This window comes from Theropithecus gelada, chromosome 14, assembly GCF_003255815.1.
Source record: "Theropithecus gelada isolate Dixy chromosome 14, Tgel_1.0, whole genome shotgun sequence".
NCBI lineage: Eukaryota > Metazoa > Chordata > Mammalia > Primates > Cercopithecidae > Theropithecus > Theropithecus gelada.
The window spans coordinates 61,927,997-61,951,321 of NC_037682.1; the positions used below are offsets into that span (position 1 = coordinate 61,927,997).

General features: G+C 38.2%; 1 protein-coding gene across 1 annotated transcript; it reads left to right on the forward strand.

Annotated features, from left to right (window-relative positions):
• The first annotated feature begins 19,910 nt into the window (after positions 1-19,910).
• Positions 19,911-21,604, forward strand: LOC112607022 (hemoglobin subunit epsilon-4-like). The gene is made up of 3 exons (XM_025358027.1): positions 19,911-20,113; positions 20,235-20,457; positions 21,331-21,604. The coding sequence occupies exons 1-3, from the start codon at positions 19,992-19,994 to the stop codon at positions 21,457-21,459; spliced, it is 474 nt and encodes a 157-aa protein (XP_025213812.1). The 5' UTR covers positions 19,911-19,991; the 3' UTR covers positions 21,460-21,604.
• The last annotated feature ends 1,721 nt before the right edge of the window (positions 21,605-23,325 follow it).

The window sequence follows — 23,325 nt, forward strand, 5'->3', positions numbered from 1 at the left end:
GTTGCAATTTTATATACTCCATCTTTTACTCTTGTGTTAAAGGAAAAATTGTTCATGGGCTAAGGGATGGAGAGAAACATAGGAAGAACCAAGAGCTTCCTTAAGAAATGTATGGGGGCTTGTAAAATTAATGCAGATGTTATGGGAGAATTCCAGGATTCCAAGGAGGATGATATGATGGAGAAAAATCTTTATAAGGGTGGGAAAATGGTTAGTTAAGTAGACAGAGACTCCTAGGCAGTTTTTACTGCACAGGGGAAAGAAGGAGGTGTTAGTGGTACCCGAGAAAGTAGATTTGTGGTACATATCACTTTTCACTAAAAACAAAAACAAAACAAAACAAAACTTCGTAGATAGCCAAGATATAGGCTAGAATTACTATTTTAATTTACTGTTATTTACATTTTGAAGTAACTAGTTTGTCACATGTTTTATGAAATTGATTTGGAGATAAGAAGATGAATTGAGTGTGTATCAACAATAGCCTGCTCTTTCCTGAAGGATTCCATTATTTCATGGGTTAGCCGAGGCTAAGACACATGATATCATTGTGCATTATCTTCTGATAGAATGTAACATGCACTAAAATAAAGTTAGAGTTAGGATCTAAGTGGGAACGTTTTTGTAGGGTGTGATGAAAACTTTCTGTAGGAGATAGAATACTGATAAAGGCTTAAATTCTAAAACCAGCTAGCTGGGGCTTTGTGACTTGCATGAAACTGGCTCTCTGGAAGTAGAAGGGAGAGTAAGACATAGGTAAGGAGGACTAGGAAAGACCAGATAGTACAGGGCCTGGCTACAAAAATACAAGCTTTTACTATGCTATTGCAATACTAAACAATAAGCATTAGGATATTAAGTGACTCAGGAAATAAGATTTTGGGAAAAAGTAATCTGCTTATGTGCACAAAATGGATTTAAGTTTGCAGATAAAATAAAATATGGATGATGATTCAAGGGGACAGATACAATAGTTCAAACCCAAGATAAGCAGTGAGTCTGTGGAATTTGAAGGATGGCCAAGGTGGAGTGAGAAAGACATAGTATTCGATTGACGGTGGGGGATGAGAAGGAAGAAGGAAGCGATAAATGACTGAAAGCTCCGAGGCTGATGAAGATAACAGGAGGAAACCAGGCACTGACCTGGGGACTCTCATGTATGAAGGGTAGAGGGATATTAACAGATTTACTTTCGAGGAAGTGCTAGATTGCTCAGGGAGTTTTGACCTTCAGGTCTTGTGTCTTTCATATAAAGGGACCTTCGCATTTTCCAAGTTAGAGTGCCATATTTTGGCAAATATAACTTTATTAGTAATTTTATTGCCTCCCCCACATTGATCAGACTTTTTCCTGAGAATTACTTTTGAATTTGGCTATATATATCCAGAATATGGAAGAGAGACAAACAATTATCGTAGTTGCAGGCTATCAATAACACTGGTCTCTCTGAGCCTTATAACCTTTCAATATGCCCATATACAGAGTAAACAAGGATTATTCATCATACTAAATATTTTCACCTAGTCAGTCAGTCAACAAATGAGAGCAATGTGCATTTTTTAAAAACATAATATTTCTATATATTTATGGGGTACATGTGATACTTACATGCATAGAACATGTAATGATTAAGTCTAGATATTTAGGATATCCATTGCTTTGAGCATTTATCATTTCTATGTGTTGAGAAAATTTCAAGTCCTCATTTCTAGCCATTTTGAAATACATAATAAATAGTAATTAACTATCGTCACTGTACTCAAATATCAAACATTATGGCTTAATCCTTCTATCTAACTGTGTTTGTACCTATTAACCAACATCTCTTAAATCCCCTTCCATACACGCTCACACATTTTCCAGCTTTTGATAACTATCATTCTACTCTCTACCACCATGACACCCACTTTTTTAGCTCCCACAGATGAATAAAAACATGTAATATTTGACTTTCTGTGTCTGGCTTATTTTATTATCTATCTCTTTGGCATACCAAGAGTTTGTTTTTGTTCTGCTTCAGAACTTTCAATTAACATAATGACCTCTAGTTCCATCCATGTTGCTACAAATGACAAGATTTCATTCTTTTTCATGGCAAAATAGTACTGTGCAAAGATGTCAATTTTTTTTTTATCCATTCGTCTGTTGATAGACACTTAGGTTGATCCCAAACCTTAACTATTGTGAATAGTTCTTCAATAAACATGAGTGTAATGTGTCCATTGGATATACTGATTTCCTTTCTTTTGGATAAATATCCACTAGTGAGATTGCTGGATTGTATGTAGTACTATTTTTAGTTTATTGAGAAATCTTCATACTGTTTTCCATAATGGCTGTACTATTTTACATTCCCACCAAGAGTGTGTAAGAGAGTTCCCTTTCCTCCATATCCTCACAAGGATCTGTTATTTTTTGTCTTTTTGTTAATAACCATTTTAACTAGGGTAAGTAGATATCTCATTGTAGTTTTGATTTGTATTTCCCTAATGACTGGGATGCTGAGCATTTTTTTCATATACCTGTTGGCCATGTGCATGTCTTCTTTTGAAAAATGTCTACTCAGAACTAATCTTTGCCCAAGTGTAGGCAAATATTTTACAGCTGGAACCCCAAAAACACAGGCAACAAAAGCAAAAATAGACAAAATGGATATATATTAAAAAGCTTTTGCACAACAAAGAAAACAATCACTGCAGTGAAGAGTCAACTTGTTGAATAGGAAAAAATATTTGCAAACTACTCATCTGACAAGGATCTGATATCCAGAAAATGAAAAGAACTCAGGCAACTCAAGAGCAAAAAATAAAATAAAAACATACAAGCAACATGCATTTAAAAAAATTTTTATTTCCGTAGGTTATTGGGGAAACAGGTGGTGTTTTGTTATATGTATAAGTTATTAAGTGGTGATTTGTGAGATTTTGGTGCACCCATCACCCAAACAGTATACCCTGCACCCAATTTGTAGTCTTTTATCTCTCATTCCCTTCACCCGCTTTCCCTTGTGTCATCCTTATATCTTTGCATTCTCATAGCCTAGTTCTAGCTCCCATTTATGAATGAGAACATACAATTTTTGGTTTTCCATTCCTGAGTTACTTCACTTAGAATAAAGGTCTCCAATCTCATCCAGGTTGCTGCAAATGCTTTTAATTCACTCATTTTTATGGCTGAGTAGTATCCCATCATATATATATATATATATATATATATATATATCCCATCATATATATCCCATCATATATATGATGGAATCATATATATACTCATCATATACATATAGCATATATACACACAGCCAATATATATACATATATATACACACTATATATATACACCACAGTTTCTATACCACATATATATACATATACACACCATGTATATATATGTGTATATATATACACACACACCCCCCACACATATATATGCCACATATATACACAGTTTATTTATCCACTAATTGATTGATGGGCATTTGGGTTGGTTCCACATTTTAGCAATTGCACATTGTGCTGCTGTAAACATGTGTGTGCAAGTATTTTTTTCATATAACAACTTCTTTTCCTCTGTGTAGATACCCAGTAGTGGGATTGCTGGATCAAATGGTAGATCTACTTTCAGTTCTTTAAGGAATCTCTGCACTGTTTTCCATAGTGGTTGTACTAGTTTACATTCCCATCAGCAGTATAGAAGTGTTCTCTGTTCACCACATCCACGCTAGCATCAATTTAAAAAAATTTTTTTATTATGACCATGCTTACAGGTGTTAGGTGGTATTGCATTGTGGTTTTGATTTGCATTTCCCTGATCGTTAGTCACGTTGAGAATTTTTTCATATGTTTGTTGGTCATTTGTATATCTTTTTCTGAGAATTGTCTATTCATGTCCTTAAGCCTACTTTTTAAATGGGATTGTTTGTTATTTTCTTGATAATTTATTTATGTTCATTTTAGAGCCTGGATATTATTCTTTTGTCAGACGTATAGATTGTGAAGATTTTCTCCCACTCTGTGGGTTGTCTGTTTATTCTGCAGACTCTTCCTTTTGCCATGCAAAGGCTCTTTAGTTTAATTTAGCCCCAGATATTTATCTTTGTTTTTATGTATTTGCATTTGTGTTCTTGGTCACGGAATCTTTGCCTAAGCCAATGTGTAGAAGGGTTTTTCTGATGTTATCTTCTAGAATTTTTATAGTTTCCGGGCTTAGATTTAAGTTCTTGATCCATCTTGAGTTGATTTTTGTATAAGGTGAGAGATGAAGATCCAATTTCATTCTCCTAGCTATGCAGTTTGCTAGCTATCCCCGCACCATTTGTTGAATAGGGTGCCCTTTCCCCACTTTATGTTTTTGTTTGCTTTGTCAAAGATCAGTTGGTGGTAAGTATTTGAGTTTATTTCTGGGTTCTCTATTCTGTTCCATTGGTCTACGTGCCTATTTATATACCAGCATCATGCTGTTTTGGTGACTATGACCTTATTGTATAGTTTGAAATGAGGTAATGTAACGCCTTCAGATTTGTTCTTTTTGTTTAGTCTTGCTTTGTTTATGTGGGCTCTATTTTGGTTCCATAAGAATTTTAGGATTGTTTTTTCTAGTTTTGTGAAGAATAATGGTGGTATTTTGATGGGAATTGCAATGAATTTGTAGGTTGCTTTTGGCATTATGGTCATTTTCACAACATTGATTCTACCTGTCTATGAGAATGCCATTTGTCTGTGTCTTATATGATTACTTTCAGCAGTGTTTTGTAGTTTTCCTTGTAGATGTCTGTCACTTCATTGGTTAGGTATACGTTCCTAAGTTTATTTATTTATTTATTTATTTATTTATTTATTTATTTATTTATTTATTTATTTTATTTGCAGCTATTGTAAAAGGGGTTGAGTTCTTGATTTTATTCTCAGCTTAGTCATTACTGGTATGTAAGAGAGCAACTGATTGGTGTACATTAATTTTGTATCCAAAAACTTTGCTGAATTCTTTTATCAGTTCTAGGAGGTTTTGGAAGAGTCTTTAGAGTTTTCTAGATACACAATCATATCACAAGCAAACAGTGACAGTTTGACTTCCTCTTTAACAGTCTGGATGCACTTTCTTTCTTTCTCTTGACTGATTGCTCTTCCAGTAATATGTTAAAGTGTGTGGTGTAATATATGCTACACCACACAGTAATATGTTAAAGTATGTTAAAATATGTGGTGAGAGTGGGCATCCTTGTCTCATTCCAGTTCTCAGAGGGAATGCTTTTAACTTTTTCCCATTCAATAAAATGTTGGTTGTGTGTTTACCACAGATGACTGTTATTACATTGAGGTATGTCCTTTGTAAACCAATTTTACTGAGAGTTTTACTCATAAAGGGATGTTGAATTTTGTTGAATGCAGTTTCTGTGGCTATTGAGATAATCATGTGATTTTTGTCTCCAATTTTGTTTTTGTTGTGTATCACATTTATTGACTTGCATATGTTAAACCATTCCTGCATCCCTTGTATGAAACACACTTGATCCTGGGTTTTGATATGTTTTCGGATGCTTTTAGCTAGTATTTTGTCAAGGATGTTAGCAGCTATGATCATCAGGGATATTGGTCTGCAGTGTTTTGTTGTTGTTGTTGTTTTTGGTTATGTTATTTCCCAGTTTTGGTATTAAGGTGATACTGGCTTCATAGAATGATTTAGGGAGGATTCTCTCTTTCTCTATCTTATAGAATAGTGTCAATAGAATTGATATCAATTCTTCTTTGAATGTCTGGTAGAATTCAGCTGTGAATCTCTCTGGTCCTGGACTTTTTTGTTGTTGGTAACTTTTTATTATCATTTCAATCTTGCTGCTTATTACTGGTCTGTTCAGGGTATCTAATTCTTCCTGATTTAAGCTAGAGTGCTGTATGTTTCCAGGAATTCATCCATCTCCTTTAGGTTTTCTAGTTTATGCAGGTAAAGGTGTTCATAGTAGCCTTGAATAATCTTTTGTATTTCTGTGGTATCAGTAGTAATATCTCCCGTTTCATTTTTAATTGAGCTTATTTGGACTTTTCTCTTCTTTTCTTGGATAATCTTGCTAATGGTCTATCAGATTTATTTATCTTTTCAAAGAACCAGCTTTTTATTGAATGTAGCTTTTGTATTTTTTTGTAGTTGTTTTAATTTCATTTAGTTCTCCTTTTATCTTGGTTATTCCCTTTCTTTTGCTGGGTTTTGGTTCTGTTTGTTTTTTGTTTCTCTAGTTCCTTGAGGTGTGACCTTATATTGTCTGCTTGTGCTCTTTCAGACTCTGACATTGACATTTAGGGCTATGAACTTTCCTTTTAGCACCACCTTTGCTGTATCCTAGAGGTTTTGATAGGTTGTGTCACTATTGTTGGTCAGTTCAAATAATTGTGGTGTTATTATTATACTTTAAGTCCTGGGATACATGTGCAGAATATGCAGGTTTGTTACATAGGTATAGACATGCCGTGGTGGTTTGCTGCACCCATCAACCTGTCATCTACTTTAGGTATTTCTTTTAATGCTATCCCTCTCCTAGTCCCCCACCCCCTGACAGGCCCTGGTATGTGATATTCCCCTCCCTGTGTCCATGTGTTCTCACTGTTCAACTCCCACTTATGAGTGAGAACATGAGGTGTTTGGTTTTTCTGTTCCTGTGTTAGTTTGCTCAGAATGATGGTCTCCAGCTTCATCCATGTCCCTGCAAAGACATGAACTCATCCTTTTTTATGACTGTATAGTATTCTGTGGTGTATAATGTCCCACATTTTCTTATCCATTCTATCATTGCTGGCCATTTGGGTTGGTTCCAAGTATTTGCTATTGTGAATAGTGCTGCAATAAACATACATGTGCATGTGTCTTTATAGTAGAATGATTTATAATTCTTTGGATATATACCCAATAATGGGATTGCTGGGTCAAACAGTATTTCTGGTTCTAAATCCTTGAGGAATCATCACACTGTCTTCCACAATGTTTGAACCTATTTACACACCCATCAACAATGTATAAGTGTTCCTATTCCTTCACATCCTCTACAGCACCTGTTGTTTCCTGACTTTTTAATGATTGCCATTCTAACTGGCATGAGATGGTATCTCGTTGTGGTTTTGATTTGCTTTTCTCTAATGACCAGTGATGATGAGTTTTTTTTCATGTGTTTGTTGGCCACATAAATGGCTTCTTTAGAGAAGCATCTGTTCATATCCTTTGTCCACTTTTTGATGGGGTTGTTAGTTTTATTCTTGTAAATTTGTTGAAGTTCTTTGTAGATTTTGGATATTGGCCCTTGGTCAGATGGATAGATTGCAAAAATTTTCTCCCATTCTGTAGGTTGCCTGTTCACTCTGATGATAGTTTCTTTTGCTGTGCAGAAGTTCTTTAGTTTAGTTAGATCCTATATGTCAATTTTGGCCTTTGTTGTCATTGCTTTTGATGTTTTAGTCATGAAGTATTTGCCCATGCCTATGTCCTGAAGGTATTGCCTAAGTTTTCTTCTAGGGTTTTTATGGTTTTAGGTCTCACATTTAAGTCTTTAATCCACCTTGAGTTAATTTTTGTATAAGGCGTAAGGAAGGGGTCCAGTTTCAGTTTTCTGCATATTGCTAGCCAGTTTTTTCCAACACCATTTATTAAACAGGAAATTCTTTCCCCATTGCTTGTTTTTGTGATGTTTCCAAAGATCAGATGGTTATAGATGTGTGGCATTATTTCTGAGGCTTCTGTTCTGTTCTGTTGGTCTATATCTCTGTTTTAGTACCAGTACCATGCTGTTTTCTTTTACTGTAGGTAGCATCATGCCTCCAGCTTTGTTCTTTTTGTTTAGGATTATATTGGCTATATGAGCTCTTTTTTGATTACATATGAAATTTAAAGCAGTTTTTTTCTAATTCTTTGAAAAAAGTCAGTGGTAGCTTGATGGGGATAGCATTGAATCTATAAATTACTTTGGGCAGTATGGTCATTTTAATGATATTGATTCTTCCTATCTATGAGCATGGAATATTTTTCCATTTGTTTGTGTCCTTTCTTATTTCCTTGAGCAGTGGTTTGTAGTTGTCCTTGAAGAGGTTCTTCACATCCCTTATAAGTTGTATTTCTAGGTATTTTATTCTCTTTGCAGCAATTGTGAATGGGAGTTCACTCATGATTTCCGTCTCTGTCTATTGTTGGCATATAGGAATGCTTGTGATTTTTGCACATTGATTTTGTGTCTTGAGAATTTGCTGAAGCTATTTGTCAGCTTAATATTTTAGGCTGAGACGACGGGGTCTTCTAAGTATGCAATCATGTCATCTGCAAACAGAGACAAGTTAATTTCCTCTCTTCCTATTTGAATACCCTTATTTCTTTCTCTTGCCTGATTGCCCTGGCCAGAAATTCCAATACTATGTTGAGTAGGAGTGGAGAGAGGGAATCCTTGTCTTGTGCCAGTTTTCAAAGCAAATAATTTTTAAATTTCCATCTTGATTTCGTTGTTGACCCAATGATCATTCAGGAGCAGGTTTTTTAATTTCCAGGTGTTTGCATGGTTTTGAAGGTTCCTTTTGTAGTTGATTTCCAACTTTATTCTGCTGTGGTCTGAGAGAGTGCTTGGTATAATTTCAATTTTTAAAAATGTATTGAGGCTTGTTTTGTGGCATACCGTATGGCCTGTCTTGGAGAAAGTTCCATGTGCTGATGAATATAACGTATATTCTGCAGTTGTTGGGTAGAATGTCCTGTAAATATCTGTTAAGTCCTTTTGTTCCAGGATATAGTTTAAATTCATTGTTTCTTTGTACACTTTCTGTCTTGATGACCTGCCTAGTGCAGTCAGTGGAGTATTGAAGTTCCCACTATTACTGTGTTGCTGTCTATCTCATTTCTTAGGTCTAGCAGTAATTGTTCTATAAATTTGAGTTCTCCAGTATTAGATGCATATATATTAAGAACTGTAATATTCTCCCATTAGACAAGGCCTTTTATCATTACATAATGTCCCTGTTTGTCTTTTTTAACTGCTGTTTCTTTAAAGTTTGTTTTGTCTGACACGAGAATAGCTGCTCCTGCTCATTTTTGGTGTCCATTTGTGTGGAATGTCATTTTCCACCCCTTTACCTTAAGTTTATGTGAGTCCTTATGTGTTAGGTGAGCCTCTTGAAGATGGCAGATAATTGGTTGGTGAATTCTTATTCATTCTGCAATTCTGTATATTTTAAGTGGAGCATTTAGTCTACATTCAACATCAGTATTGAGGTGTGAGGTACTATTCCATTCTTCATGCTATTTGTTGCCTATATACCTTTTTAATCTGTATTTTTGTTGTATATGTCCTATGGGGTTTATGCTTTAAAGAGGTTCTGTTTTGATGTGCTTCCAGGGTTTGTTTTGAGATTTAGAGCTCCTTTTATCAGTTCTTGTAGTGTTGGCTTGGTAGTGACGAATTTTCTCAGCATTTGTTTTTCTGAAAAACACTGTATATTTTCTTCATTTATGAAGTTTAGTTTCACTGAATACAAAATTCTTGGCTGACAATTGTTTTGTTTAAGAAGGCTGAAGATAGGGCCCTATTCACTTCTAGCTTATACGGTTTCTGCTGAGAAATCTGCTCTTAATCTGATAGATTTTCTTTCACAGGTTTCCTGGTACTTTTGGCTCACAGCTCTTAAGATTCTCTTTGTCTTTAGTTAACTTTAGATACTCTGATGACAATGTACCTAGGCAATGATCTTTTTGTGATGAATTTCCCAGGTGTTTATTGAGCTTCTTGTATTTGGATGTCTAGGTCTCTAGCAAGGCGTGGGACGTTTTCCTTGATTATTTCCCCGGATAAGTTTTCCAAACTTTTAGATTTCTCTTCTTTCTCAGGAATGCTGATTATTCTTAGGTTTGATTGTTTAACATAATCCCAGATTTCTTGGAGGCTTTGATCATATTTTCTTATTCTTTTTTCTTTGTCTTTGTTGGACTGGATTAATTCAAAAACCTTGTCTTCAAGCTCTGAATTTCTTCTGTTTGCTTGATTCTATTGCTGAGACTTTCTAGAGCATTTTGCATTTCTATAAGTGCATCCATTCATCCATTGTTTCCTGAAGTTTTGATTGTTTTTTATTTATGCTATCTCTTTCACTGAAGATTTCTCCCCTTATTTCTTGAAGCATATTTTTGATTTTTTTAAAATTGGACTTCACCTTCCTTTGATGCCTCCTTGATTAGCTTAATAACTGACCTTCTGAATTATTTTTCAGGTAAATCAGGGATTTCTTCTTGGTTTGTATGCATTGTTGGTGAGCTAGTGTGATTTTTTGGGGGGTGTTAAAGAACCTTGTTTTCCATATTACCAGAGTTAGCTTTCTGGTTCCTTCTCATTTGGGTAGGCTCTGTCAGAAGGAAAGTCTAGGCCTCAAGGCTGTTGTTCAGATTCTTTTGTCCCATGAGGTGTTCCCTTGATGTAGCACAGTCCCCCTTTTTCTAGTGATGTGGCTTCCTGAGAGCCAAGCTGTAGTGATTGTTATCTCTCTTCTGGATGTAGCCACCCATCAGGTCTACCCGACTCCGGGCTCATACTGGAGTTTGTCTGCACAGAGTCTTGTGACATGAACCATCTATGGGTGTCTCAGCCATAGATACAACCACCTGCTCCAATGGAGGTGGCAGAGGATGAAATGGACTCTGTGAGGGTCCTTACTTTTGGTTGTTCAATGCACTATTTTTGTGCTGGTTGGCCTCCTGCCAGGAGGTGGCACTTTCTAGAGAGCATTAGTAGAGGCAATCAGGTGGTGGTGGTTGGGGGGACGGGGGTGCCCTAGAACTCCCAAAAATATATGCCCTTTGTCTTCAGCTACCAGGGTGAATAAGGAAGGACCATCAGGTGGGGGCAGGACTAGTCGTGTCTGAGCTCAGAGTCTCCTTGGGCAGGTCTTTCTGTGGTTACTGTGGGGGATGGGGGTGTAGTTTCCAGGTCAATGGATTTATGCTCCTAGGACGATTATGGCTGCCTCTGCTGTGTCATGCAGGTCGTCAGGAAAGTGGGAGAAAGCAAGCAGTCACGTGACTCAACCAGCTCCCAAGCAACCCAAAAAGTTGGTCTCACTTCCAGCGTGCACCCTCCCCCGCAATAGCACGAGTCTGTTTCCATGCAGTCAGTGAGCAAGGCTGAGAACTTGCCCCAGGCTACCAGCTGTGAAAGCAAGTAGGGCTGTCCTACTTCCCTGCCTGTGGAGTCTGCACACCAAATTCATGTCCCCCCACCAACCCCTCACTGCCCAGCCCCGAGTTCTGGCCAGGTGGAGATTTCCTTTTTCCTGTCATCTTTTCCCAGTTCCTCTGGCAGCCCTCCCAAAGGACTCCTGTGAGGCAAGGCAGAAATGGCTTCCTAAGGGACCCAGAGAGCCCACAGGGCTTTTCCTGCTGCTTCCTCTACCCATGTATTTTGCTTGGCCCTCTAAATTGACTCAGCTCCAGGTAAGGTCAGAATCTTCTCCTGTGGTCTAGACCTTCAAGTTCCCCAGTGAGGATGTGTGTTTGGGAGTGGATGGTCCCCCATTCCCACTTCCACAGTTTGGGCACTCACAATATTTGGGGTGTTTCCCAGGTCTTGCAGGTGCAATCTGCTTCTTTCGGAGGATCTGTGGGTTCTCTCAACTTTCCTGATTTGTTTCTGCATGTGGTTCTGCAACAAAAGTTCATGATGTGAGACTTCACATGCTGCTCTGTGCGTCCCAGTGGGAGCTGCAATCTAGTCTGCTGCCTCCCATCTGTCATTATCCTCTAATTTGTCAGTAATATGCATTTTTAATCAATCTCTCTTTTTTCTCTCTTTCTTGTCCCCCAAAACTATACTGCCCTTTGATATCAAGGAGTCAAGGATGGTGATGTTGGGGGGTGGGCAGTCGATACACTCTTTACCCCTTAGGGAGCTATATCTAGATTTAAATATTGCCAATTCAATATAAATTAATTGAAAGCAAATTCATAATGAATACACACACACACACACATCTGCGTGACAAGATTTTTAACAGTTGTAAGAATAACTAATTGTTGTCCGCAGGCAATAAGGGCTTTTTAAGCAAAACAGTTGTGATAAACAGGTCATGCTTAGAATAGTAATCCAGCCAATTGTACAGATTGCTTAGAGACTATGTCATTACCAGAGTTAAAATTCTATAATGCCTTCTCACTCCCTACCACTGAAGACAAGTTTTTGTCATTAGGTTTATGCTTCCCTGAAAAAATACCACCTGCTATTCTCCACTTTACTATTTACATACCAACGGCACTGGTTCTTTATCTATCTCTCTGGCACAGCAGGAGTTTGTTTTCTTCTGCTTCAGAGCTTTAAATTTACTATTTCAGCTTCTAAACTTTATTTGGTGATGCCTTCCCATGGCAGATTCCTTCTTGTCATTTTGCCTCTGTTGGAATACTTTCTCCTTAATTTTCTTCTTAGTAGATAATATCTGAAATTATTTTGCTGTTTAACTTATTAATTTTATGTATGTTCTACCTAGATTATAATCTTCAGAGGAAAACTTTATTCTCTGACTTATTTAACTTAAATGCCCAGTACTTTAAAAATTATGACATTTATTAAACAGATATTTGTTGAACAAATGTTTGAAAATACATGGGAATGAATGCTTGAAAACACTTGAAATTGCTGGTATAAAGAAACAGTTTTATCAGTGAGGATTTAATCAATGTCAGAAGCAATGATATAGGAAAAATTGAGGAATAAGACAGTTATGGACAAGGAGAAATCAATAAACTCTTAAAAGATATTGCCAAAACTAGCCGGGCGAGATGGCGGGCGCCTGTAGTCCCAGCTACTCGGGAGGCTGAGGCAGGAGAATGGCGTGAACCCGGGAGGCGGAGCTTGCAGTGAGCTGAGATCCGGCCACTGCACTCCAGCCTGGGCGGCAGAGCGAGACTCCGTCTCAAAAAAAAAAGATACTGCCTCAAAAGCATAAGAGGAAATAAGGGTTTATATGTGACTTTTAGATCACTGCCTTGGTTTCTGGATAAAGGGGGAAGTTGTTTGAAAACAGGAGGGATCCTAGATATTCCTTAGTCTGAGGAGGAGCAATTAAGAGTCACTTGTTTAGAGGCTAGGAGCGGTGGCTCACGCCTGTAATCCCACCACTTTGGGAGGCCAAGGCAGGCAGATCACCTGAGGTCAAGAGTTCAAGACCAACCTGGCCAACATGGTGAAACCCCATCTCTACAAAAACACAAAAATTAGCCGGGCATGAGGGTAAGTGCCTGTAATCCCAGCTACTCGGGAGGCTGAGGCAGGAGAAATGCTTGAACCTGGAAGGCGGGAGTTGCAGTGAGCTGAGATCACACCACTGCACTCCAGCCTGGATGACAGAACAAGACTCCATCTCAAAAACAAACAAACAAACAAACAAAAAACAACAACAACAACAACAAAAACAGATTCAAAAGATTCACTTGTTTAAGCCTTAGTGGGCTTAGACACCAGTCTCTGAGACATTCTTCAAGGTCAGGCTCTACAAATGGAACCCAACCAGATTCCCAGATATGGTCAAAGATCTATACACACCCATCTACCCATCTCACAGATCCCGTCTTAAAGAGACCCTAATTTGGATTCACCTCAGTCTCTGTAATCTGTACCTGCACACCTATAAAAATCTTTTTCACCCACCCTTAGATTGAGAGAAGTCACTTATTATTATGTGAGTAACTGGAAGATACTGATATGTTGACAAATCTTTTTCTTTCCTTTTTTATTCAACTTTTATTTTAACTTCCAAAGAAAAAAGCTTTGCTGCATGGGTCAACATGTATCTTTCTGGTCTTTTAGCCGTCTCACACTTTGAGCAGATATAAGCTTTACACAAGATTATGAAGGCTGAAAGGATTCCACCAATATTATTATAATTAGTATTAATCTGATAGGTTAGGGGAGGTAGACCTCCCGTCCAATAAAACAGATTTCCAGAGTTTCTGACATCATAATCTACCAAGGTCATGGATCACTTTCAGAGAAAAAACAAAAGCAAAACCAAACCCACCAAGAAAAAAAATCCAAAAGAAAAAATAAAGGAAAAAACACCATGAATACTTCCTGCCATGTTCAGTGGCCAATATGTCAGAAATAGCACTGAGTTACAGATAAAGATGTCTAAACTAAAGTGACATCCCAACTGTCACAGTGTGTGGCCTATTAGTCAATTAAAGCAGTCCCTGCCTCTTTAGAGTTGTTTTCCATGCAAATACATGTCTTATGTCTTAGAATAAGATTCCCTGAGAAGTGAACCTAGCATTTATACAAGATAATTAATTCTAAGCCATAGTACCTGCCAAAGAACATTCTACCATCATCTTTACTGAACACAGAAGAGCTACACCAAAAACCTGGGTCATCAGCCAGCACACACACTTATCCAGTGATAAATACACATCATCGGGTGCCTACATACATACCTGAATATGAAAAAAAAATACCTTTGCTGAGATGAAACACACATGATTTATTTCAAATAGGTACAGAGAAGTAGATACTGAAGTAAGGATTAAGTATTATATTATATTACATAACATTAATCTATTCCTGCACTGAAACCGTTGCTTTATATGATTTTTTTTTTCACTACACTAATGAGAACTTAAGAGATAATGGCCTAAAACCACAGAGAGTATTTTCAAAGATAAGTATAGCACTTCTTCTTTGGAAACCAATGCTTACTAAATGAGACTAAGACTTGTCCCATCAAAAATCCTGGACCTATGCCTAAAACACATGTCACAATCCCCGAACTTTTCAAAAATTGGTACATGCTTTAACTTTAATCTCCAGGCCTCACTGGAGCTAGAGACAAGAAGGTAAAAAAGGCTGACAAAAGAAGTCCTGGTATCTTCTATGGTGGGAGAAGGAAACTAGCTAAAGGGAAGAATAAATTAGAGAAAAATTGGAATAATTGAATCGGAACAAGGCAAAGGCTATAAAAAAATTAAGCAGCAGTATCCTCTTGGGGGCCCCTTCCCCACACTATCTCAATGCAAATATCTGTCTGAAACGGTCCCTGGCTAAACTCCACCCATGGGTTGGCCAGTCTTGCCTTGACCAATAGCCTTGACAAGGCAACCTTGACCAATAATCTTAGAGTATCAGGTGAGGCCAGGGGCCGGCGGCTGGCTAGGGATGAAGTATAAAAGGAAGCACCCTCCAGCAGTTCCACACACTCGCTTCTGGAACGGCTGAGATTATCAATAAGCTCCTAGTCCAGACGCCATGGGTCATTTCACAGAGGAGGACAAGGGTACTATCACNGAGTGGCCAGTGCCCTGTCCTCCAGATACCACTGAGCCCCCTGCCCACGATGCAGAGCTTTCAAGGATAGGCTTTATTCTGCAAGCAATAAAAATAATAAATCTATTCTGCTAAGAGATCACACATGATTTTCTTCAGCTCTTTTTTTACATCTTTTAAAATATATGAGCCACAAAGGGTTTATATTGAGGGCTGTGTGTATGTGTATTTCTGCATGGCTATGTGTGTTTGTGGTGTGCGCATGCTCCCCATTTATTTTTACATGAGATGTGAATTTTGATGAGCAAATAAAAGAACAAAGCAGTAAAGACAGTGATATACGGGAGTTCTGCAAGTTGGGGGTAAATTGTGCAGGAGAAAGCTGGTAAGAAGAAAGACCTCTATAGGACAGACTCCTCAGAAACATGTTTTGGAAGAGATGGGGAAAGTTTCAGTGGAGACCTGGGTGTTGGATTGCAACAGAGTAGTAAGGATGGTTCTTAATGAAGGGAAAGTGTTCCAAGCTTTCGGAGGTCAAGGTTTAGTCAGGTGTAGCATTTATTTTGTTAGGGGGAATATTATTTCTAACGGCACCTGGCTTTTCATAGCCCTTGTGGATGCCTAAGAAAGTGAGATTAATCCCATGTCCTCAAGTGTGCAGATTGGTCACAGCATTTCCAGGAAGAGACCTCACTGTAAGCTTCTGGGGGAGGTGAGGACTTAGGTGTAAGAAATGAATCAGCAGAGGCTCACAAGTCAGCATGAGCACGTTGTGTCTGAGCAACAGACCAGCACTGTGAGATCAAAAGTAGTGGGAAGAATTTGTACAAGATTAATTAAGGCTTACTCAATGGAATTTTTGTACAGTTGGATGTTAGTGCATCTGTGTAAGTAAGAATTTAATGTGATGGTGTTATGGACCTAATGTTTCTGTCCTCAGAATTTACATGCTGAATCCCCAACTCCCAACTGACCTTATTTGTAGGGGAGGCTTTTGAAAAGTAACTAGGTTTAGATGAGCTTATAAGAGCAGATCCCCATCATAAAATTTTTTTCCTTATCAGAAGCAGAGAGACAAGCCATTTCTGTTTCCTCCCAGTGAGGACACAGTGAGAAGTCAGCCATCTGCAATCCAGGAAGAGAACCCTGACCACAAATCAGCCTTCAGAAACGTGAGAAAAAATTCTGTTGTTGAAGCCATCCAGTCTTTGGTATTTTGTTATAGCACCTTGCACTGAGTAAGGCAGATGAGGAAGGAGAAAAAAATAAGCTTAGGGTTTGAGTGGACAAGAGACCATGTTTATCTTAGGTTTACAAATCTCCCCTGGTCCCCTAAGTTTCAGTATAAAATACCTACTCTACTACTCTCATCTGTAAGACCCAAATAATAAGCCTGTGCCCTTCTCTCTAATTTTGATTTCTCTTATTTTTACTTCAACATGCTCTACTCTAGCCTTGCAATGTCTTTACATACAGTGAAATGTCAAGCTCTTTATTCTTTTTTCTTTCTTTCTTTCTTTGTTTCTCCTCAGCCTCAGAATTTGGCACATGCCCTTCCTTCTTTCAGGAACTTCTTTCTCCAAAAGTCTCTGCCTGGCTCCATCATATCATAAAGGACCCACTTCAAATGCAGTCACTACCATTTCACAATATGCACTTTTTTTTTTTTTAAGTCATAGCAAGTTTCTTAAGAGAGTAAAGAAATAAAAGAATGACTATTGTATAGGCACAGCACCCCCGAGGGCTGCTAGTTGTTCATTTTTATGGTTATTTCTTGATGATATGTTAAACAAGTTTTGGATTATTTATGCCTTCTCTTTTTAGGCCATATAGGGTAACTTCCTAACATTGCCATGTCATTTGTTTTTATTTTTTTCTTTTGATTTAATTTAATTTTACCTTAAATTCCAGGGTACATGTGCAGGATATGCAGGTTTGTTTTATAGGTAAATGTGTGTCATGGTTTTAATGTTTTTTTTTTTTTTTCCTTGTAAAGTTGTTTAAGTTTCTTATTTACTCTGGATGTTAGGCCTTTGTCAGAAGAATAGATTGCAAACATTTTTCCATGTTCTGTAGATTGTCTTTCCCTCTGATGGTAGTTTCTTTTTCTGTGAAGGAGCTCTTTAGTTTAATTAGATTCCGTTAGTCAATTTTTGGTTTTGCTGCAATTGCTTTTCATGTTTTCATCATGAAATCTTTGCCCGTGCCTATATCATGAATGGTATTGCCTTGATTTTTTTCTAGGCTTTTTAGAGTTTGGGGTTTTTTCATTTAAGTCTCAAATCCATCTGGATTTAATGTTTGGATAAGGTATAAGGAAGGGGTCCAGTTTCATTTTTCAGCATATGGCTAGCTAGTTCTGCCCATCATTTATTAAATTGAAAATCCTTTCCCCATTGCTTGCTTTTGTCAGGTTTCTCAAAGACCAGATGGCTGTAGATACAATATGCAGTTTCTTCAAGTCATATAATACTACCTGAAATCTCTTATTCATTCATTTATTTCAGTATGTTAGCTGGTCTCCTCTACTCACTATAGTGAGGGCACCATTAGACAAAAGAATCTGTCTAGTTCATGTAAGATTCTCAGAATTAAGAAAAATGGATGGCATATGAAACTTAATGGATGACAAATGGGACCTAATATGTACTCGTTGAATTAATACATAAAATGCAACAGGAAGAAGTTGACAACTGCAATGATGACCTGGTATTGATGATATAAGAGTCTATAGATCACACTAGAAGCTATAATCATGGAAAACAGCTGGAAACGGGGAACAGCCACAAACATGAAAGAATCAATACTTCCAGGAAGGTGATCACAGGTCACTTTTCTTGGAGCAGATGAGAGAAAAGTGGAAGTTCTCAGTAACTGTTGAATTCCTGGTTAGCTGATAAAAAGATGGGGCAGCTGTTCACCGATATGCAGGGTTTTAGATGTATGTACCTAAGGATATGAGGTATGGCAATGAACAGACATTCTGTTGGGAATTAGTTTTAAGGCCATTAAAGGACATGACCTGAAGTGTCCTCTCAGGCCAGTCCCCACAACTCAATATAAATGTGTTTCCTGCATATAATCAAGGTTGCCACTTATTTTTCTTCATATCATCGATCTCTGCTCTTAAAGATAATCTTATTGGTTTTGCCTCAAACTCTATTTGTCACTACAAACTCTCCCCATGTTCCTAAGTAAAACAGATAACTGCCTCTCAACTATATCCAGCAGACTAAAATCCTGTGTCTCCAATATCAGAAATTCAGCTTTAATATATTGGATTGAACTCTTTGAAATTTAGAGTCTCCTTGAAGTACACATGAGGATGATCTCCTAAACTTTATTTCTTGTAAGGATTTATTTCAGGGGGAACACACAAACTAGCATCCCAAACCTCTAAGTATGAGGGCAATAAGCCTTAAGAATATAAAATAAAATGTTATTCTCTCTGCTGGTGGAAGCGTGCCCTGTCTATTCCTGAAATTGCTTGTTTGAGACGCATGAGACGTGCAGCACCTGAGACATGTGCAGCAGTCTGTGGAATATTGGGAGTGAAGAATGTCTCTGCCTGATTAGATATAAAGACAAGTTAAACACATTACAGCATTACAGCATTAGACTGTAGATCAAGCCTGTGCCGGACACAAATGACCTAATGCCCAGCACGGGCCACGGAAACTTCTTCTATACTCTTGCTTGAACAGAGGAGCACCCTTCTACCCCAACACTATTAGATGCTCTGGCATAATTTTGCAGATATGTGGAATTTGACATGGACTATTGTTGAGTGATTCAGAGGAAATCTCCTTTGTTCAGATAAGTACACTGACTACAAAATGGATTTTAAATACATGGTAATAAAACCCAGTTTTCCCCTTACTTCCCTAGTTTGTTTCTTATTCTGCTTTCTTCCAAATGGATGCTTGATAGAGGTGTTTATTTCTATTCCATTCTAAAAAGTGATGAAATTGGCTGGGCGCTGTGGCTCACGCCTGTAATCCCAGCACTTTGGGAGGCCAAGGCGGATGGATCACAAGGTCAGGAGATCAAGACCATCCTGGCTAACATGGTGAAACCTCGTCTCTACTAAAAATACAAAAAATTAGCCCGGCATGGTGGCGGGAGCCTGTAGTCCCAGCTACTCAGAAGGCTGAGGCAGGAGAATGGCGTGAATCCAGGAGGCGGAGCTTGCAGAGAGAGAGAGAGAGAGAGAGAGGATGAAATTGTGTCCTCAATGTAGTCTCAAGAGAATTGAAAACCAAGAAAGGCTGTGGCTTCTTCCACATAAAGCCTGGATGAATAACACGTTGTTACATTGTCACAACTCCTGACCCAGGAATTGATGGCTAAGATATTTGTAATTCTTATCCTTTTCAGCTCTAACTTATTCCTATTTGTCAGCATTCAAGTTATTAGCAGCCACTGGTGAAGACTTTGAGAAATAAACTGCACACTGGATGGTGGGGGTAGTGTAGGAAAATGGAGGGGAAAGAAGTAAAGTTTCAAATTAAGCCTGAACAGCAAAGTTCCCCTGAGAAGGCCACCCAGATTCTATCAGAAACTTGAATGTCCATCTTGCAAAACTTCCCTTGCCCAAACCCCACCCCTGAAGTCACAACCCACCCGTGACCAATAGATTCATTTCACTGAGACAGGCAAAGGGCTGGGGGCCAGAGAGGAGAAACAAAAGCCACCCAAGAAGCAGAAGTGCAGGTATGCTTCTGGCTCATCTATGATCGCCAGGAAACTCCCAGATCTGACACCGTGGTGCATTTCACTGCTGACAAGAAGGCTGCTGCCACTAGCCTGTGAAGCAAGTTTAGGTGAGAAGGCTGGAGGTGAGATTCTGGGAAGGTAGGTACTGGAAGCCAGGGCGAGGTGCAGAAAGGCAGAATGTGTTTCTGAAAGAGGGACTAGCCCACTGACTTACATAGTCTGACTTTGCATCTGCTCTGTGATTATGACTGTCCCTCAGTCTCTTGGTTGTCTACCCATGGACCCAGAGGTACTTTGAAACTTTTGGCTATCTGGGCTCTGACTGTGCAATAATGGGCAACCTCAAAGTCAAGGCACATGGAAAGAAGGTGCTGATCTCCTTCGTAAAAGCTGTTATGCTCATGGATGACCTCAAAGGCACCTTTGCTATGCTGAGTGACCTGTACTGTAACAAGCTGCACGTGGACCCTGAGAACTTCCTGGTGAGTACTAAGTACATTCATGCTTTCTTCTTTACCCTTAGGTATTTGCACCATGGGTGCTTTTGAAAGCAGAGGTGGGTTTCTCTTGTGCTATGAGTCAGCTATGGGATATGATATTTCAGCAGTGGGATCATTTTTGAGAGTTATGTTGCTCTAAATAACATAACTGAAATTTGGTAGAGCAAGGACTATGAATAATGGAAAGGCACTTACCATTTGATAGCTCTGAAAAACACGTCTTATACAAAATTCTGGCCAAAATTAAACTGAGTGTTTTTGGATGAGGGAATGGAAGTTGAGATAGAGGAAATAACATCTTTCCTTTGGTCGTTGAAATTTTCTGTGAAAATTAATAGACACTTTTCTGCATAGTCCTGGAAGTCAGAAAATGATCAACTAGAAAGATTAATGGGAAGCTTTTAAAAAGAGGATTGTTTCCTTCTGAATGATGATGGTATACTTTTGTGCGCATGGTACAGGATTCTTTGTTATGAGTGTTTGGGAAAATTGTATGTGTCTGATGACTGGGGACTTATCCTATCCCTTACAGCTCCTTGAAGTACTGTTATCCTATTTTTTAAAAAAGACAGAGTCTCTAAAAAAGTGAAACAATTAATCACACTGTGCTGGGGTAGTGAGTTGGCATAGCAAGTAAAAGAAGGATAGGACACAATGGGAGGTGCAGCGCTGCCAGTCATATTGAAGCTGATGTCTATCCCATAATGGTGAACTTACCTTTGTGAGAATAAGACTGAGAGTTGCTCAAACTCTGGTCAAAAAGGAAGTAAGTGTCGTATCTATGTATTGCAAGTCCAGCTTGAAGCCTTCTATTCACTACGTACCATTTTCTTTTTATCTTCACTCCCTCCCCAGCTCTTAAGCAACATGATATTGATTATTTTGGCAACCCACTTCAGCGAAGAGTTTACCCTACAGATACAGGCTTCTTGGCAGGAACCCACAAATGCTGTGGCTAATGCTGTAGCCCTCAAGGGCCATTGAGTTCCCTGTCCACTATGTTTGTACCTATGTCCCAAAAGCTCATTTCCTTTAGACGGGGGGACACTGAGGAGAAGAGCAGTATCCTGCCTGCAGATTCAGTTCCTGCATGATAAAAATAAAATAAAGAAATATGCTCTCTAAGAAATATCATTGTATTCTTTTTCTGTCTTTATATTTTACATTGATTCAGCCAAAAGGACCCACCATTTCTGATGAAAATGAAAACATTGGAGAATGGGAGTTTAAGGGTAGAGAAGATACTTTCTTGCAATCCTGCAAGATAAGAGAGAACTTGTGGGTGGCTTTAGTGGAGTAGTTACTCCTAGGAAGGGGAAATCGTCCCTAGAATAAGACAATGTCTTTAGAGAAAGTGAGGGCAATGGAGGTACTCTTTAGAGATGTAAGAGGATTGTCGATAATGTGTAGAGATATGTTAGGACTCAAATTAGAGATTCTGTATAGGCTATTATTTGTATGAACTCAGGATATAGCTCATTTGGTGACTGTAGTTCACTTCTGCTTATTTTAAACAACATATTTTGATGATTTATAATGCAGTGGGGATGGGGCTTCCTAGAGACCAATCAAGGGCCAAACCCTGAACTTTCTCCTAATGTCTTCAATGGTATTAGTGGAGAATTATCTCTAAGGCATGTGAGCTGGCTGTCTTGGTTTACATCTGTAATTCATCTGCTACCTCTGTGACCTGAAACATATTTATAATTCCATTAAGCTGTAAATATGGTAGATTTATCATATTTATTTTCCTTAAAGGATTTTTGTAAGGATTAATTGAATTGATACCTGGAAAGTCTTTATTACACTACCCGATAAATAATAAATCTCTTTGTTCGGCTCTCTGTTTCTATAAATATATACAAGTTTTATTGTTTTTGGTGGTAGTGATTTTATTCTCTTTCTATATATACATATGTGTGCATTCATAAATATATACAATTTTTATGAATAAAAAAATTATTACCAATCAATATTGAAAACAACTGATTTCTGTTGAAGACAAAAGTCTTGTTTATGTGAGTAAACAGCAGATTAAAAGGCTGAGATTTAGGAATTAGCATGTTAGGTCAAGTTGGTAGAGGAGAATATGGACATTTGAAAGAGGCAGGGTGCTATAAAATTAGGGAAACTGGATGCAGAGACCACATGAAGCAAGAAAAATGGCTATTGTTTTGAGCAAAAATCACTGAAAATTCTTGCATGTAAGAGTGACATAATAAATAGGGAAATGTAGGAAAATTGATTCACATGTATATATAGAACTGATTAGACAAAGTCTAACTCAGGTATAGTCAGAGGAGCTTGCTGTAATTATATTGAGGTGATAGATAAAGAACTGAAGTTGATGGAAACAATGAAGTTAAGAAAAAAATTGAGTAAGAAACCATCATGGCAGTGATTGCACAGAACTGGAAAACATTGTGAAACAGAGAGTTAGAGATGACAGCTAAAAATCTCTGCCTGTGAATGAAAAGAAGGAAATGTATTGACAGAAGGGAAAATGCCTACAAGCCCCCTGTTTGAATCTGGCAATGAACATAGCCATTCTGTGGCAATCACTTCAAACTCCTGTACCCAAGACCCTTGGGAAGTATGTAACACCCTCAAACTGACTCAAAATAGGTTTTAGAAGATATAATATCCTTTCTTCTCCAGTTTCACTAATCCCGAAACCTCTTTCTCAAAGTATTTCCTGTATGTGTCCACCCCAAAGAGCTCGTCTCACCATATCTCTTGAGTGGGAGCACATAGATAGGCGGTGCTACCATTTAATAGCTTCTGAAATTCCTTTGTCATATTTTTGAGTCCCCACTAATAGCCCACAAAGCAGGATAAATAACAGTTGCT

Coding starts and splice junctions, on each gene's coding strand:
- LOC112607022 (XM_025358027.1), top strand. CDS start 19,992: ATGATCGCCAGGAAACTCCCAGATCTGACACCGTGGTGCATTTCACTG. Junction 20,114..20,234: donor GGAGGTGAGATTCTGGGAAG/GTAGGTACTGGA, acceptor ACTGTCCCTCAG/TCTCTTGGTTGTCTACCCAT. Junction 20,458..21,330: donor TGGACCCTGAGAACTTCCTG/GTGAGTACTAAG, acceptor CTCCCTCCCCAG/CTCTTAAGCAACATGATATT.